Genomic DNA, 18175 nt, shown 5'->3' with positions numbered 1-18175 from the left:
CCAATAATTATCATGTGACTATAGCTGCTTACCAAGCCTAACCGCGTGACAGATAATTCATCTCCGCCATCTTGAAAAGAGAAAACGCTGCCGACAGGGGCTAGATCCAGGCTGGTCCAGATCTAAAGTTTTATCGTGAACCATCCTCTTTTCGCTTTCATAATTCGGATAAAAAGGCCTAATCGTAGTTTTTATACATTGTCTTTGAAATTATTTAGTTTTGTATTTTATGAAAAATGGCGGATTTTAAAATAGACGAAGGCGCTCAAGATAGTTTGTTAGACGCTGCTCTTGATACCTCAAAGGATGATGACGCAGTAGTAGGAGATATTACAGGTGACTCAGCGGTGGATGATTCCCTAGAAGACCCGGTAATAATTTTTAAAATATTTATAGATGTAAACTAAGAAAGAGTAGGGAGCTAAGCCAATTGTACAAAGCTTCGTGTTACTTCTCGAGGAAATTAGATGGCCGGCTCTGAAGACTGTACATATGAAAGCTTATCCCTCGAGGATACCGCACAACTATTGCTCTAATCGGTTTTTGTGATTGTTTAATCATATTTCTTATACAGATGCCTTCTACAGCTGTTTTTGTGATGTCAGCTGTCGTGATTTTGAATGAAGTTCTCTCGACGCCAACTTGATTTGCGAAAAGGCGTCTTCTCTTCTTGTCTTTGTTGGGATGACGGGCAGGATTTTTAAAAAACCGGAAATGACTTTCATTTAACCAAAATCCACAATTTAGGACAGGGCTGTTTGAAATGCACACCTCCGTTACGTGTATGGTGGTAAACGGTCATTCCTCCCCATGTTTTTAGGTTGATTTAGAAACAAAATGGTAACCTGAGTTGATGACCGGAGAGCGTGCGGAATAGTCAGGATTCTGCTCTACTCTGACTTACAGCACCCACCATTGTCAACTGGTGTTCCCGTAACTTCGTTTGCTTAATCAGCCTACTGTGCCTAAGCACTCTTTTAAATAATTAAGTCAAAGCACTCATTTCAATGACTAGGTCTAAGCGCTGATTTTATTGATGGAAAATTAGGGTTAGGATTGGTTAGCTATCATAGAGGGGTCGTCAGACTACTGTGGGGTAGAATGACCAGTATTCACGCTTACAGTGCTGCTTGAAGATAAGTGAACAATCCAGATGCAAAATTAATGAGCACATTACGCGTATACACAATTTTTTTTTGACATGTCTAAAATTTTGTATGGTATTATTCGTTTGTTCCTTTGTTCATAACCATAATTTTGATTTTCCAGTAATTGTTTACGTAGGCAAAAGAATAAATTTACGGAATGTCGCTTCGGTTACTATCAATTTCGATCTGCAAATGCTGGCAATGAGAACATCTTCAATGTTTAATACCCTCATTCCCAGGGGTTTCAATAAGCACCGACGGCGGACGAAAAGCGTCGGCTGCATCGCTCAGAGAAGTCGGCTCCTTTTTACCCTACATTGAATTAATTGAAGGATTCCGTCAAACCTGAAGTAAAATTAATTTTTGATCCACTTGAATGTACCTTTTTTAACCTCAATTTCAAAATAATTATCAGATTTGATATTGCCATCTTTGAGCTACAGTGCACGGCTATAACTTTTTTCCGCATTTTGGCCCAGACCAACCGTCACATATTTTACGTAATTCAATTACGTTTAGTTACGTCCCCAAACATATCATGACGTTTAATGTAAAACAGGTCGTTATTGAGTAATCGTTGCATCAAGACTTGTTTTCCAAAAACAGTAAATTTTTCGTTAGTTTCATCGGTTAAGCCTTTTCGTTTGTTCAGATTAAAATGACATATTCTTATCGTTCGACAGAACTGATTTCTCATGTTGAGAAATGTTGAAATTCGCGCTTGAAAAAACGCGCAAAAAAGGTTTGCCGTTCCCGGCAGCTTGAAATTGGTAGTAATGATGACATGAAGTTGTCGAAACATCATATAACGTTAAAAATCGTTAATTTTCCTTTTGAAACGGTTTTCCAAATCTTTCTTCGCTGGAAATTATCAAAAGAATACGCTTAATTGCACACTCAGTGTCTCTGTTGATTAGAAATCTTCCTTCATCTTCAGTGCTGGAAATCACATTTCAGAGCTTCCAGATTTCACAATCATTTGATACAGTCGGCTACTAGACTCAAACCAGCTGCCTACTTCAAATTTTATTGAAACCCCTGCATTCCGTGTTTTTTTTTTTGTATGAATTTGGCCAGCTCAGAGAAGGCCAGATATCAGCGGTATTATAATTTGTTACTTTTCCTTTACGTGCAATAAAGGTCTCGAAAGACGAGCAAAATTAAAATATTCTGCATTTTTTCCTGACACCTTGACAAGAAAACACAGATCGATGTTAGAAGAATATGTGTACCTTGCGTGAACCAAGAAATCTTTTGTGACACGATGGGTACAGATGTGTTGGTTGATTTTCTAATTTCAACGTTGCCAGAGGTGATTGATAAATCATTTGCATGTGCCTAAGGCATCACACCTTTTATAGTGGGTCTTCATGTTTAAATGATGAATTTATGTACAAAATTGCTAATGATGAGCCCTTTCCTTAAGAGTTGTGTTTTTACATGTAAGTGTACGAGTAATAGATGGACTGGCCTTGGACACCAAAGTTGATTGTATTCATGTATCGGTGAGCGCCACGCTTTACTATTGTATTCACATCAAAAATGAATGTCTGTACAAAAGAGCCCTTTGCTTGTGAGTCGTCTTTAGTTTACGAGTAACGGATGCCTGGCATGAAGTTTGTTTAGTATCCCTCTCAAACCCTTTTATGTAAATTTCGATATTAAAAAGCTTTTTGTGCGGCATTTGTTGATAGGCTTTTTCTCAAAAACTAAACTTGATGATTTTTTTGGCCAACCAGAAGGACTTTGCACTATTTTTGCTCTATTAATGACTCGTCAACCAGCGAACACGCAAATTATTTTCACATCCACCACATTATTTGCATTCACTACTTGCACAAATCCCATAATACACCTCTTTTATCCGCCAAAAATCTGCATAGGCATTGTTTTCAACTTCTCTTGGGACATTTTCACGTCCCAGGAGAAAGTGCATACAATGGTTATGCAAACGTTTTTTTTTTTTTGGGGGGGGGGGGGGGTGGGGAATAGTGGTGTATCATTGCATTGTGCAAGAAGTGAATTGCAGACAATTGAGAGTAAACAAAGACAAGGCAACAAAAGGAAGACAACAGGAGAGCTCCTGAATACTAATGAACCTTTTTTCATATGATTGTGTTGCCTTTTTTAAAAGGCACTTTATGTATGCACCTTTTTATATATATATATATATTTACATGTACTTTGGCTCGCTTATTTTCCAGCTGCACTGTACATGTAGGTTTGCTGACTGTTACTTGAAACAGCTGGTCTTGCTTATTCCTTTGAAGAAATTCTGCTGTCTTTTAGTGAGACTGCAGAGTTTCGTTGCTCAGGCAAAGGTTTCTTTTCCTCCTACCCTTCGACCCAGCAAATACAAGAGAAAACAGTCCTCTACTAAGGGAAATTGGAAACAATGTTCCTCTATGATTTACATTCTGTGTTACACTGTAAAAGTGGAAGATTGTTCCATTATTATGGTCAGTGGTTTATCCTTGGTCAAAAGCAAGTTCTGTCGAACCATCTAACTGTCCAGTTGATCTTAAATACAGTACAAAATTATGTCAACTTTTTCTGTGATGGTAAGGAACTTGAAGCCATTAAAGCGAGAGTAAAAGAAATGGAAGAAGAAGCAGAGAAATTAAAAGAAATGCAGAAGCAAGTCGAGGAGTCTATAATGAGTCCAACAGCAGGCCAACCATCATGTAAGAATTTTGTTTTACTTTCCAAAGCTTGCTTGCATACATAATCATCACGAAGGTAGATAAGCTACTGTAACAGTATAGCTACATGTAAGGAGTGTGTCAGCACTCTGTACACCTTATTCCGAAATTGCCATTTCGGTATTCTTTTGTGTGTATGCAATGTAGCCCTTGTAACCTTGTTCAAGGTTAGATATTCTTTTGAATTTTAAGTTTGAAAGACTGGAAAAGTGGTCATACTCTGATCCAAAAACTGAGCAATGAAGGGAAATGGGTATAATACCGGGTTGACGTCACAAACTGCTTTGCATTGAGATATTTTGTTGAAAAGCTGTGATGCAAATAATTATGAATTTGTGATGTCAACCCGGTATCAAACCCATTCCCCTTAATTTCTTTGTTATTGATCAAAGTATGACCACTTTTCCTGTCTTTTAAAGCGAATAAGAAAGTGAAATTTCAATCAAAAAGTTCTAAAAATGTCTTTTGGATGATTTTGGAGAATAAATAAAGTGGAAAAGTGTGTTGAGGTGATGGGAACTATAAGAATGAGGCAACGTAACATGGGCTGATTTGTAAACAAACAAACTAATACTGCAATGGCGGCCACTTGGAATAAGGTGTGTAATAAGGTGTTAGCAATCTTGTAAGTGCTCAGCTACCATTGTACAACCTTGTTAAATGGAAGCAAAATGTTTGCTCCACATTTATCAAAACATCATCTGTGATACTGGTGATACTTTGATATTGAAAATTCATTCCCTACAGATATTTACTATTATCCTTTTCCAGTTCCCAAAACTCTAGAAGAAAAAGGTGAAATTGATGCAAGATCAGTTTACGTCGGCAATGTGAGTGTTTCATTATGAAAAGCAATTACTGTTGTATAAGCAACTATTGTTTTATTCAACTTCTTACAACCCAATGAATGTGTCATTTTCTGTCTTGTTGTAGGTTGATTATTCTGCAACAGCAGAGGAATTAGAGCAACACTTTCATGGTTGTGGATCTGTTAACAGAGTTACAATTCTCTGTGATAAATTCAGTGGTCACCCTAAAGGGTTTGTCATTGTGCCTTGTTAAAGTCAGTTCTAATGATGAAAACTCAGCAGGATTCTGACTTTGCCCTTGTTTTATTTTAGCTTTGCTTATATAGAATTCACTGAAAAGGATGGTGTTGATAATGCTGTCAGTTTGGATGAGTCTTTGTTCAAAGGAAGACAGATCAAGGTATAGTTCCCTAAAATGCTGAGGACTGTAAGAGACCAAACCCCAGTTTGAAGATGGTAATATTGTTAATAATATTCTTTTCAGGTGAACCCTAAAAGAACCAACAGACCAGGCATCAGCTCAACTGACAGGGGAATGGGGAGAGGAAGAGGCAGAGGTCGTGGTTTAAGGGGTGGATTTTTCAACCCATATGCAAATTACATGACCAGGCCACGTGGAAGAGCTATGTTTAGGTATTTTTTGCTATTATTTTGTTTTTGAACTCCTTTGGGAACCAAGACGTGACATGTGCAAGTCTTTCTTCTGCCAAGCAAAGCTGACCCATAATGCTGTAAGCTCCAGAATAATTTGTCTAGAGATCAACCAGTATTGATGCTGAGATTTGACTACTTCCTCCTGTAAGAGTAATTAATTTTGAAGGTCTTGGCACATTTGTTTTGCTTTTCATTTCTCCTCCCTCTAATGTGCATGTAGCGTTTACGCCCAACTTTGTTGAAGGAAAGATCTTTGCTTTTCTTGTGTAGTGATTTTTCTTTTTTCTCTACAGGGGACGGGGTCGAGCTTATTGGTATTCGCCTTACTGACAACCAGTCAGAGAAGACCATAAACTTCTCAATTTATTTTTCCTTGAAGTTGTTTGGCATTATTTTCTTCCTTTTTCATCTTTTTTTAACAAAGTTCAGCTACTTTTTGTCTTCACAGGTTTCTTGGCATTTCTCAAGGGACCTCACCGTGAAGTTTACAGTTTACATATTTCAAAGAAAGACAAGCACTCTGGATGCCTGTTTAATTTGGATAATGCCAGAGTAGGTATGACGATTTGGCAAGGATTCTTTGTCTTAAATGTCATCAGCAAGAATGAAAAAAGAAAAGAAAAGATAGGAGAAAAAAGAAAAGAAAAGACAGGAGAAAAAAGAAAAGAGTTTTAAAGAGAGTGGAGAAAACAATGAAAGAAAATAACTTTTATTGTGATGAAAAAAAGATAGTGTATCAAGTGCTGAGTGGTAAAGTTGTGAGATTAAAAAAACATGTTGACTGTGGCCTGATTTGTCAAACTTTGTATAATAATAATATTATGCTCTACACTGGTATATGCATTCTCTCTTTGGATAAAATCTCAATAAAGGGTTTTACACAAATGTATCTCTTCATTGTGTGGTTTTGTTGACCAAGATCCTTTAGCAACTGTCACAAGTACAATAATTCCTTAAATAATCATTGTTTTATACAGGTAATGCAATTTCATGAAGCAAAATACTTGGTGGTTCCTTCTATCTGTTTTGGTCCTAGGGCACTAAAAAAGTTATTTACAAACTGTACATAAAAAAACTTGAAGGCTGCACACTGATCCCAACCATCTTTTCATTTTCGGAAATTTTTAAAGTGTACCTATCATGTCTTGATTTTTATGCCCTTGCCGGTTATCTGAACTTAAATTAAAATGCAACTATTTTGTGAAAAATCCTTGCAATGAATCAATAATTACAGGGCTTGAAATTGCGACCAATACAGTCGCATTTGCGACTAAATTTTTTCCTTTGCGACTAAAATATCTGGAGAAGTCGCAAATTTGCAACTTGTTGTCACCTTCGCTCTTTCGAAACAAAAGGGTTAGCAGTTGCCACTTTGCTGCTACTTTTGCTAAAATAAATAAATAAATGACAATTATTTAGTTTCTCGGTGTGAATTTTCTCTGAAGATAGCATAATTGTAGAGTAATTTAGCTGCGATGTTACGTGCACAGCTCCATTCCTTTGATCATTTGCCATTTTTCAGCGGTTTCTTTACACACAAGTATTGCGGGCTCAAACTTTTTCCTAAACCACTGACAACACAATGCAGCACGGGGATTTTGCGACTAAAATTAGCGAAACTGCGACTAAATTTTCGTATCTTGTCGCAAAGTTGCGACTGGATTTTTTCGTTAATTTCGAGCCCTGAATTATGACAAGTGGTCATAATTCTTAGGATGAGATCCTTTTATATTTTGCAAGTCATGGATTAGTTGAATGTTGGACTGCTGTGCAATTTAAGATAATTGCTGCAGGGAGTTAAATTCACAGTGACATTTCTGACTAGTCTTGTTTCATCATCCCAATAACTGTCCTTTCAAATGTCCTTCAGAAAAAAGGAAGAGAGAATTAGTGATATCCCCACGAAATGAGACCCTATAATATTATTCCCCTTGTTGAAAATTATGAGGTCAAAATCCCCCACCTACAAACCTCATTAGCAGTAATTAAGGACGGTGCCTACTAATTAAAGATATCTTTGCCCCGGTGTTTGATTATGCAGGAAATGTAGATCTTAAGTAACAAGTGTTATTGAAATCCAAAAAGAAAATTGGGGGTAACCGCGCATTTTTCAGAGATAATTCATGAATAATATTTGTAAAAAGCTTTAAAATACAAAGCAATATATGGCATTCTTTCTCAAATTGAAGCTTAATTATCTCTCAAAAATGCATGGTTACCCCCAATTTTCTTTTTGAATACCAAGAGTACTTACTAAGATCTACTTTCTTCGTGTAATTTGAAACCGCGCAAAAATATCCCTGTATTAGTAAGCATCGGCGATAGGAAATCCGAGTATCTCAGAGATGCGCAGAACGCATGCGCAATAACAATCGTAGGCACCGTCCTTAACATTATTGCTACTTAGCTGTATGTGAAATCGAATATTAATTAGTTTAATTTGACTGTTCGCAGTCCCTTATTTTCCTGTTTGATCGTTGGGATCGAGCAAAAAATGTCGCCGTCTTTGTTTTTAAACAGCGAGCACAAACTGGGGAGAGTGACATAACTCTGGCCACTTCCAACTTTTGCGTGGTTGTAGTGATGGTCCATTTTTTTTTGAGCATGCATAGATGAGCTGGAAGTCTGTGATTTGCAGACTTTCTGCCTTGGAAGTTGCCAGAGTCCATGTTCTTGGTGCTGACCAAAAGAAAAGGTGGACTTGGGAACGAGATTGGAAATTTCAGGGGGTTACCGGTAAGTGCTTATTAGTACTCTACCTGTGGACAGATGCAAAAAAGAACCCTATGGATACTACAATAATAATAATTATAATGTTATAAACATGCCACCTGAATCTTACCTTGAAGTTATGTTTTCTCCAGGATTGTAGAAAGGGTTGCAGAACATGTCGGTGTATGCCACATGGAGTTTTCTAAACATCTTATAAAAAGAAAATTTGTGGACCATACTCTTACTATGATTTTCATAATTCTGCGGAATCTCATCTTCGAGTGCCAAACTGAATTTTGGCTTCCATAAATGAAATTTTCAAACAGCCAAGAGGATCAACGCTGCCCCCGAAAAGTGAATTGAAGTTTTTGTTTAGTTCACAGCTTAAATGCCATTATGATAAGTTCTTCAGTACGAAGATCCTTACTTACATATTCCATCACTTTCCATCGGTTTTGAGTTTGAATGTGAAAAATGCACCGTGGAATCCAAAGATGCTGATTGGTAGGTTATGTCATGCATCAATATTGATTGGTGGAAGTCAAAATGAGTTTGGCCATTGGTACTTAAAATGAAAATTGCACTTAAATTTTCTAGTAAATTTGAAGAATTTTTTTCAAGTGGTTGTTTAAATAAACCCCTGAAAAGGGGCATACACACACTACTTTCCACCTTTGAAATGGTTTTGTGTTTAATCAAAGGAAAATTATGTAATGGTGGTGAATGATGTCAGTTGCTCCACACCCTTGTACTCTGTCTTGTATTTCCCTTAACATGTTTCATGTGATGTCAACAGCCTAACTGACTGATGTACAAGTCCCAGTTGCTCAAAACCTGGTTATTAAGTAACTTGTTTCTAGTTTATTTACCAATCAATAAAGATTTTGCAAAATATTTTTGCCCCTCAGTTGTGACTTATACTAACATAACTCTTTAAAACCACAATAAGGGCGAAAATAAAACCTTGATTTATCTTTTTTCACGGTTTTCTTTAATCAGCTTTCAAACAACTGGTCCAGGTGATTATGATGATGAACATGATGACACCCACAATAAAGTTGACTCACCGTTCTTATCTCATTGTCTCGTAATGCAGTATTGGCTGATTCAACTACAACTACAAACTTAATTTTTGTATTAGTCACATAGCCATATCTTTAAAAATCTGTCAAGGACCTTTGGGCACAAATTAGACATTGATGCAAAGTAGTTTGAAAAGATAGGGATTGATGCAGTCTTGAGCAAAGCTTATCTTTAGCAAAGGATACACTTTATAGTCCTCTGTAGGGTAGAGCAAGCCAAGGTACAGCTCGCGTGGATCATTTGAGCTTTTAGTTAGAGATGACACTAGGTAAAAGTAATTAAAAACTCACTGAAGAATTGAACATGTCTTATACAACATACAAATGGCTATAAATTATGCAAGAGGATGCACTTTAGGCATCAGCTCTGATGGATGACACTGACTCTGGGATGGCTGGGGTAGTACCGTTACTACAAACGTCTTGGGTAATCTGATCTAAGATTTACAATAGTAATTTTGTCATCAAACCTCTCTCAAACCTATTAGTCTAAAGTCTACTTGTCACTAAATCTATTTCTTCCTCTATCATTTGTTTATTTGTCATGCTCAAGCATGGATTGTTTCAGGCTTCTTCTCTACAACTTCTTACTGGTAAGCTGTTTCATTAACTGTGATGATCTTTCACTAGGAAAATTGCTTCCAAGTTTTACAAAGAAGATACCCTAGTCTCTAGTTTCTTGAAGTAACCCACTGCAACAGCTGCAGGCCAATTGGTGCTGAGACCAAATAACTGGAGATTTAAATGAGTTTGGACCTGAACTGACTCAGTGTGCTAGTCTACAGCATGTCAGTTCAGGTCTAAACTCATTTAAATCTGGACGTTGGCTGTGACAGTCTGTTTTTGATTGGTTCGAACGTGACGGGATATTTCTAAAGATTTTGTATTTTTGTAGATTTGATTTTTAAGTAATTTATGTTAGTATGTTCAACAAGTTTAGTGTTAGTAGTTAATTTCGCAGTTCCTGTGGCTATTATATTTGACACACTTCAATAACAAGACGCAAAAAGACAATGTTGGCGTAAAAAGGGGGCAACACTGCTCCACGAGCTTGTTGACAAAAAAGTTGCCACAAAACCGTTAAAATAGTTTTCTGGCCCTTTAATCGCGAACAATTGAAGTGACGTTGGATAGCACAGTTTTTCCTGTTTGCTGAATTCTGATTGGTCAATTTAAATTTTAGTAGCTCTCGCCGTATGCATGGTGCACTTTACACCCGCCAATTTTAATACAAGGTCATGCCCGTTTCGGTTTGTTGCCCAAAATCATCCCCATTTTCACACCAACCCTCTCCACCGCCTTAATAGTGGTTGTCTCCTTGAATCACATGTAAGGTCAGGAACAAACTATTTCTTGCCAAGGGTACAGGAGGGGGATGCTGGTTACACTTCAACAGGAAGTTCCATTTTTATTATCCAAACTAACTCTCTTATGGATCTAGAGACAATTCCTACATTATAAATTTCTTGAATCGAAGAAAAAGATTTCTACCTGTCAATTTTATTGTGAAAAAACAGATTCCTACCCATCAGTTTTTTTTTTATCTTCCTACCCATGTATTTTGGAGATTTTTGCAAATTTCTGGGAGTCTTCATACGGAAAAAGGGTGCCATATTCCTACTAATCAAGCAAACAAGTCAAAAAGAAAGGTCATCCATAAGTGATTCGTACTGGTAAACTTAAATAGTTACCAAAATCATCATCCATAAAGACGGGGGGAGGGGGAGGTGTAACAATTTGTTATTTACCCTTCTCCTCGACAACATCCAATGACGTGTGCACTGTGTAGTGAAATTTTAGCTCTTCTTCTGGAGAAACCGTTCGAAGAAATAACGGGTAGTTCTGAAGTAAAACAAAAAACAAATTGATGAAAGGGAACTTTTAAATTGGCTATCTGACAGAAAATGTCCCTCACCTCTTTCCCGATGACAGCCACACAGACCGCCATGTTGAATTGTTGGTAACTACTTCATGTATCCCTTATTACAAACACTCATATACCCCTTAATTTTAGGAGATACATGAAGTACTTAGGAAATTGTTGGAGTTTGCCGCTGACACCTGTTACGGTAGACTCGGAAAAGATCATAGGGAGCTCACGTGACGTGACCAAGTTGCGGGAATTTTGAGGAATTTTGAACGAAATTTAGCCAAAATTTGGGGATGGCTCAAGAGAGACTAACTATTTGGGGCTTTGTTTTTGTGCTTTGTGTAGTAACTGTTAGTGGAAGCAATGGAAAGCCAAATGTTATAATTATGCTGATGGATGATGTGAGTTTCAGAATGTGAGGAATTGTTTACAATTTGGTGGCAGAGAAGCAGGCCTCAAAAGACGACAAACTGAAGCTTTCTTTTTCAATTCATGTTCATTTGTTAAGCTATGAGGTCTCTATGTTTCACTCCCATCTAACAAGTTATTGAGAGGTTGATATCATGGTCTTGCCACCCCCACCCCCCCCCCCCATATTTTTGGCTTTACTTGATAGACCACATATTTTCACAGGAAGGGGACTGGACGGTGTGGGAATTCCATAGGTTATCATTCTTAGAACACTGTTTTTTGTGTGCTTGAATTGCTACTTTTTATCTCATTTTTCTTGGATGCAACACTCACCACGATTGCTAACAGGAGGCAGTGCAGTCCAGAACCAGGCATTCCGGGTTCAAGACACATTCTGACCACAGGTTGAATTTGTTCCTGGTAGTCCCTGGTTCGTCTTCTCAGCTGTACTTGTAAATAGCCAAATAGCTTGCCTCTGGGACAGCCATTTGGGACTCTTAACAGTTGTTGTTTGAATTTTCTGTCATGATTGTGTTTCAATGGCCCTGAAAAGCCTCTATGGGGAGTGTTCAATTAAGTATGTATGACATTGTATTTATACTGCCCTTCCCACTTCTCCCACATTTCTCTGACCAGCATACAAGTTTTGGCTTGACAAACTTGCCTGCTTAGTGTTGTCTTGGGAGGGCCTTCACTGCACCAGATTTAATCCATGGTATCAGATCATACAAATGTAGCTACCAGAAACTAGTATCTTTCCTTGTCACACATTTCACTCTTCTATTAGTCTCATTGTACAAGTTTACAATGTCTCTCTTTGAAACAGCATGTTGAGAATTAGACAGAAACAGCAAATTTGCCCTGTCGTGCAGAATAACGTCAAATGGATCCTTTTATTTTTATAGTGGATATCTCCATAATCAGCTTTATAGAGTAAAACAGACAAAAATAGATGGTTGTACTAGTTACATTCTTGTAGTCTTGGTGACTGAATTTCTCTACCCTCTGAATTTGAGCAGTTCCCAAAATAGACTTAATTTGCTTAGTTTCATAACCATCACAAAGTGTCCCATTATAATTAGGTCCGAGCATTAGTAAACTATTCCCAATTGAACCCACAATTGTCTCCTAGAGTTGAGACTTGCAGAGATAGATTTACTCTGTCTAATGCCAGGTGGTTTTACTCATTAATGGGGGTGGGGGGTTCAGAAGTCACTGGATCAACCAGGACCCTAAAAAAGTAATACATAAATTTCTTGGGCTTATTTAGGAGACACCTTATATAACATTGTAACAGCTATGTGTACGCAAAGTAACCTGAATCTCATCATCAGCTTGTTTTAAACATGCATGATACTGAAGAAAAACCTTCGTATTTTGTTTGTTTGCAATGTGTTTCCATTTAGATGGGATGGGGTGACTTGGGAATATTTGGTCAGCCTGCAAAAGAGACACCAAATCTGGACAAGATGGCAGCAGATGGAATGCTCTTTCCAGATTTCTACACTGCAAATCCACTTTGTTCTCCATGTAAGTATTATAATCATTTTTCCTTCTGGCCAGTGAGGAAGGACAATTATTTGAATACACCTCAATGGAGAAATAGAAGGGCTCTTTGTAATTTACACCTCAGACTGGCTATTTTTCATGACAGAATTAGACATCCTAAAGTTGTGTTGCAAATCCAGACACAATTTTAGAGCAATAGTATGGGGTGATTCTTTTCACTGATTTCTAATCATTGTGGAGCTGAAGCAAACAAAATACTTCAGGGGCTCAGGGATATACGGGCCCATAAGAAAGCCATAACAAAACCTAGTGTCCCTTGACCTTATCGTGCAGTGATTTATGACACTAGTACTGTTGCTGAGCCATGTGCTCCATGCGTGACACGGACGAGACAAACAATAAACCTTCAGAGCTTTGCCTGGAAAATTACAAGTTACTTACCGGTAATTGTACTTTTGATAGGATAGTTCTTGCAAGTGAATAATTTTCAATTTATAACAAACGACAGAAGCTTGTGACCTTGAAGCGTTTAACTCTGTTTCAGAGCTGAGGTTTTTTGAGTTTAAAAATTTCCTTATTTGGATGTAACATAGCTTGTGCATTTTCCTGTGCGTGCATCTTCTTTCTCATTTTTGTCCATATTTTGGCATAAAATTGGTGTCCTAAAATCCATAACTTTGTTCCTACCAAGGAAAAGAATTGCAAGTTACATGCTTCAAGACCATGTGCATCTTCAAAAGATAAAAGTGTGCTTTTTTACCTTTCCTCTAACTCTACAGCACGTGCAGCTTTGCTAACTGGGCGCCTTCCAATTCGTAATGGATTTTACACTACAAATGCTCATGCTAGAAATGGTAAGTTTTACATTGATCGCTTATTTCACCTACATTATTAGATTGGGACACAATATGGCTAACTAATAATAATTAGTATCACCCAACTAGTGGACTAATGCAAATCCTACATTTTGATTGGCTACGCTACTAGAGGACTATTACTAATAGTCCTCGAGTAGCGAAAAGCGTGACACTTTCTTTCATTTTATTCCCAAATAAATATTTCTTCAACTTGCATTTGCTAACTTTATTATTGCCTTTTCTGTCCGACTAGTTGGGTGATACTAAAACAATTAGACCCTTTGCCCTCAAGGGCCATGCACGGGTCGATAGCCCACTCGGCTTCACCTTGGGTCTAATTGTTAATTATTCCATTTTTTAACAGTTTGTAAAGAGAAAGACTTTTTTTTTCCAGAGCTTTTTTGGTTGGTTTGGTCTTTTAAATGCAGGTGTTTTATTAGAAGCCAGGACCCGGGTACCAGCACTTGTCTACACTGAGTACAGTACCCGCCATTGCTCAAAGGAAGTCTCAAGATGAAAAGACAGACTATACATAGGGGTGCCCGCTCACTCTATTACAAGGTCCCTTCTACTTTAAAACTTAATGGAAACCCTGTAAATGTCGGTTGTCTCAATGAGTGCTCTGCAGTGAAACAAGAAAAATATAATTGACTAGTAGAACAAGTAGTTGGAAGCAACAGTGAAATGCAATACAAGTTATACAGGATGGATAGAAGGTTACTTTTTAGATATTGTCACCATAGAGGACTTCAAATGACTGGTGCACTGAGTCAGTGTTTGAGTTACTGTCCTTTTGATTTGCAGGATACACTCCTCAAAACATTGTTGGAGGAATTCAGGATAGCGAGGTTCTCTTACCAAGGCTACTGAAATCTGAAGGATATTACAGTAAAATAGTTGGCAAATGGTTAGTGCCCAGATTGGTTTCTCAAGTTTTTTTGGTCTCAAAACTATAAATTATGCATTGTTTAAATTAAGAATTAATTAAGAGATGAAAGAGGTTAACTAAATTGTAAAAAAGAGAGATTTGTGACCTTTTTTAATAGGCTACTGATCAGTTAAGACAACTCAGGAAAGAAAATTCAATGTTATTACACTGAAGGTGTCCAGGTTAAGTAAGCTGGTTTTCCTCTCTAGCTGCTGAAAGAGGTTCTTTATCTGTACACTTTTTCCTATCAACCAAACTGGCTTGATCATTGAGCTGGTTTAAATACCCTGCTAGTCATGTCTACAAATTCTCTAGCTATGCAAACATTGACACTCAAATTAAACTTCATTGATTAAATTTCATTATATTATCACTGCGCTTATTCACCACCATAATCAACATTATTGTTGCTGTCATCATCCCCATCACTATAATTATAATAGTCCTAATGTTCAAGGAGATCCTGATCTTCATGGACACCAATGTCATAATGTCATTCTTCAGTTTTAATTCAAAAATTGGCATCCTTGTTTTCTGTTTCTACTTGTAGGCATCTTGGTCATCAAGCCCAGTTTTTACCACTGCAGCATGGATTTGACGAGTGGTTTGGTGCGCCGAACTGTCATTTTGGTCCATATGACGATGTTCATACCCCTAATATTCCTGTTTACAAAGATAATAAAATGCTTGGGAGGTAAGTTACAACATGCTGATTTATTCAATGCACAGAAAAAGAAAAATAAGTAAAAATGAAAAAAACATCATATCTTAACATACATAATAATTATTGTAATATTAACATTTAACAAACTCATAGTAATTAGCACTATGTATAATGAAAAAAAAAATTAAGTTAGCAGCATAAATTTGTACAAATACAGTGTGTATATAAGTAAAAAGTGTGCCATATTTGTTTTTTCCCCTTCATTTTTCAGATATTATCAACAATTTCCCATAAATCAAAAAACAGGCGAATCCAACCTGACTCAAATGTTCACAATGGTATGGATATTGAGTTTCTACCAAATCAGGTCAAGGTCACCCCTCAGAATTTTATTGATGCATTGATTCTTCATTTGAAAATTGAGTTAAGGACGGTGTCTACTTTTGTTATTGCACATACATTCTGTTCATCTCGAGATACTTGGGAGATACTTTCTATTGGTGGTGCTTACTAATACTGTGATATTTTTGTGTGGTTTTAAAAACTATGCAGAGAAGGCAGAACTTAGCAAGACTAGTGCTCTGAAAAGAAAATTGGTCTAGGAGATACCATGCATTTTTCAGAGATAATTATTATAAGCTCCCATATAAAAAGGATGGGCGTGCTCGTCAGAAATATTAAAAAGAGCCCCTAAGAGGTACCAAAATCTTGTCTTGTGGGCGTGGCATGAATTTTTTTTTCATCGTTAAGAGGTACCAAACTATGGGTTTTAATAAGACAAAATTAAAAATTAGTTAATTGTCAAATGTCTCCTGTCATAATTTTTTGGCTCAATATCCTGAAAGGTACCGCTAAAGCTCAGACCGCTGTGGACCTTTAGAGGCTGAACGCATTAAGAGATACCAAAACCACTTTTTTAACCCCTAAAAGGTACGACGAGCGCCCTCATCCTTTTTATATGGGAGTCCTCCCCTTCCGAGTGTTTATCTGCATCGATCCTCAAACAATCAGGGCTCATGAGCAAGCAACCAGAAAGCTTTGAACAACATTACCTTGAGTGTACTTGCTCCTCTACACAAATGCATGTACCTCTCAATGTAAGCAGCGAGGAAATATATATAAAAGATCACATCATAAAAAATGACGAAGAAAACAGGGCACCCAGCCACAGTAGAGTCATCTTCAGTTTTCAAATAGCTTTCTGTGGATGCACTTGACCTGGTTTGACCATAGAATTACATCTACTTCTTCTGCTTCTTTCTACAACAAAATTAATCAATTAGATTGTAGAATTCTTGAAACCACATTTCCAAAAATAAATAATCCCGTTGTCATATTTAAAAATAATTTACATTTAATGACTACAACCACAAAAGAGTTGCTAAGTAAATTGTGCATTGTTGCGTTAAAAATAATGTTAATGTAGTGCTAAATTTTGTACTGGTTTTAAAACCGTTCTCTGATTTCCTGTTTCGCATGTGGTGTAGGAGGCACTTGATTTCATAGATGAAAGAGCCAAGACCATGAAGCCATTCTTTTTATACTGGGCACCAGACTCCACTCATGCACCAGTCTATGCATCAGCAGGATTCCTGGGAACTAGTCAAAGAGGACGGTTTGTGCTATGTTGATTTAGGCAACTAGATCTTTCTTAGCCACACATTTATAAATAAATGCTAGAGAGATATACTGTGCTGGTGCAATAATAATTTGATGATGTGTAGCAATATTACCATCATTATCCTCACCAAATCAATATGAGGATTGATCAAGGCATTTTCAGCTAAACCATTTGATGTGCAAATAACAATAATAATTGTTATTATAATGATCAAATGATGATTTTGGAGTATGGGTGGTGTTTAAAAATGGTATTTATGTCATCAGGTATGGAGATGCGGTTAGGGAGTTGGATGATAGCGTTGGAAAGATTCTTCAGAGATTACAAGATCTTGGCATAGCCAACAACACCTTTGTGTTCTTTTCATCTGACAATGGAGCTGCTCTAACTTCAAAAACTAGAGGTAAAGTATATACCAATTTTTACAAAATTTAAAATGTTAGAAGCGTGCAAGGTCTGTCTCCCTTTTTTCAACTCACCACTCCCTTTATGTGCCCTGATTGCTGAGAATTTTTCTTGCAAACACCGTAGACAACCAAATATCAGGTGGGGGTGAGGCTAAATCGCGTGGGTAGGTGGGTTGTCGGTCGTGGGTGGTGGGTCGTGTTTGTTTGAAGATAAAAAAAGATATATATTAGCTCCCTCAGTGCTCGGTCCAAATTTGTCTTAGGTCTTAGGTCTTGTCTGTTTCGAGAATTTCCACTCGTTGATTAAAAAAAGGGTTAGGATTAGGGTTAGGTTAGGGTTAGGGACCCACGACCCACCCACCCTCGCCGATTAGACGCTCTCATCAGGTGGGATCAGTGAAGGCTCTTTAAACTAAAGAAAGTCAAACAAAATTTTGCACTATTTACACCAGCTGCACACAACATATCAAACCTGTTCCTCTTTTATCTTAATCCTCACTGCTACTTTATTTTATCATGCAGGGGGAAATAATGGACCATTTCTCTGTGGCAAAGAGACAACATTTGAGGGTGGAATGCGGGAGCCATCAATTGCATGGTGGCCAGGCAGAATCAAACCAGGCCAGGTAAATAAGTGGGCATAAACAGAGTTAGCAATGCAGACACCTGTACATGTATCTGTTGTTGTCCAGTACGTTTTATTTAATTTCTTTCAAACAATGTTCTTAAAATATCCTGAAAGTGTCTAGTCGTTCTACAGTCTCAGTCACAAATGTTGTGACACAGATGGCAATTTGCCCC

General features: G+C 37.4%; 3 protein-coding genes across 3 annotated transcripts in view; 2 read left to right on the top strand and 1 right to left on the bottom strand.

Moving 5' to 3' along the window:
- The first annotated feature begins 45 nt into the window (after window positions 1-45).
- On the top strand, window positions 46-6202 carry LOC138021951 (polyadenylate-binding protein 2-like). Its single transcript, XM_068868977.1, has 7 exons — window positions 46-371; window positions 3715-3832; window positions 4622-4680; window positions 4784-4890; window positions 4972-5059; window positions 5144-5292; window positions 5607-6202. Exons 1-7 carry the CDS (start codon window positions 237-239, stop codon window positions 5641-5643), a joined length of 693 nt encoding a protein of 230 aa, XP_068725078.1. The 5' UTR covers window positions 46-236; the 3' UTR covers window positions 5644-6202.
- Window positions 6106-11085, bottom strand: LOC138021952 (trafficking protein particle complex subunit 2-like protein). The gene is made up of 6 exons (XM_068868978.1): window positions 11023-11085; window positions 10856-10949; window positions 9294-9372; window positions 9093-9180; window positions 8156-8235; window positions 6106-7177 (listed from the first exon to the last, which is right to left on the bottom strand). Exons 1-6 carry the CDS (start codon window positions 11053-11055, stop codon window positions 7135-7137), a joined length of 417 nt encoding a protein of 138 aa, XP_068725079.1. The 5' UTR covers window positions 11056-11085; the 3' UTR covers window positions 6106-7134.
- Window positions 11086-11166: 81 nt separating this feature from the next.
- The window catches only part of LOC138021950 (N-acetylgalactosamine-6-sulfatase-like), an 18416-nt gene continuing 11407 nt past the window's right edge, over window positions 11167-18175 (top strand). Inside the window, exons 1-9 of the mRNA XM_068868976.1 lie at window positions 11167-11378; window positions 12795-12918; window positions 13677-13751; window positions 14559-14661; window positions 15233-15376; window positions 15618-15684; window positions 16834-16961; window positions 17234-17370; window positions 17897-18000. Coding sequence (XP_068725077.1) covers window positions 11271-11378; window positions 12795-12918; window positions 13677-13751; window positions 14559-14661; window positions 15233-15376; window positions 15618-15684; window positions 16834-16961; window positions 17234-17370; window positions 17897-18000 — 990 coding nt within the window. The 5' untranslated portion in view covers window positions 11167-11270. The remainder of the gene's footprint in view (window positions 11379-12794; window positions 12919-13676; window positions 13752-14558; window positions 14662-15232; window positions 15377-15617; window positions 15685-16833; window positions 16962-17233; window positions 17371-17896; window positions 18001-18175) is intronic.

This window comes from Montipora capricornis, chromosome 10, assembly GCF_036669925.1.
Source record: "Montipora capricornis isolate CH-2021 chromosome 10, ASM3666992v2, whole genome shotgun sequence".
NCBI lineage: Eukaryota > Metazoa > Cnidaria > Anthozoa > Scleractinia > Acroporidae > Montipora > Montipora capricornis.
This window is presented reverse-complemented; position numbering and strand designations above follow the sequence as displayed.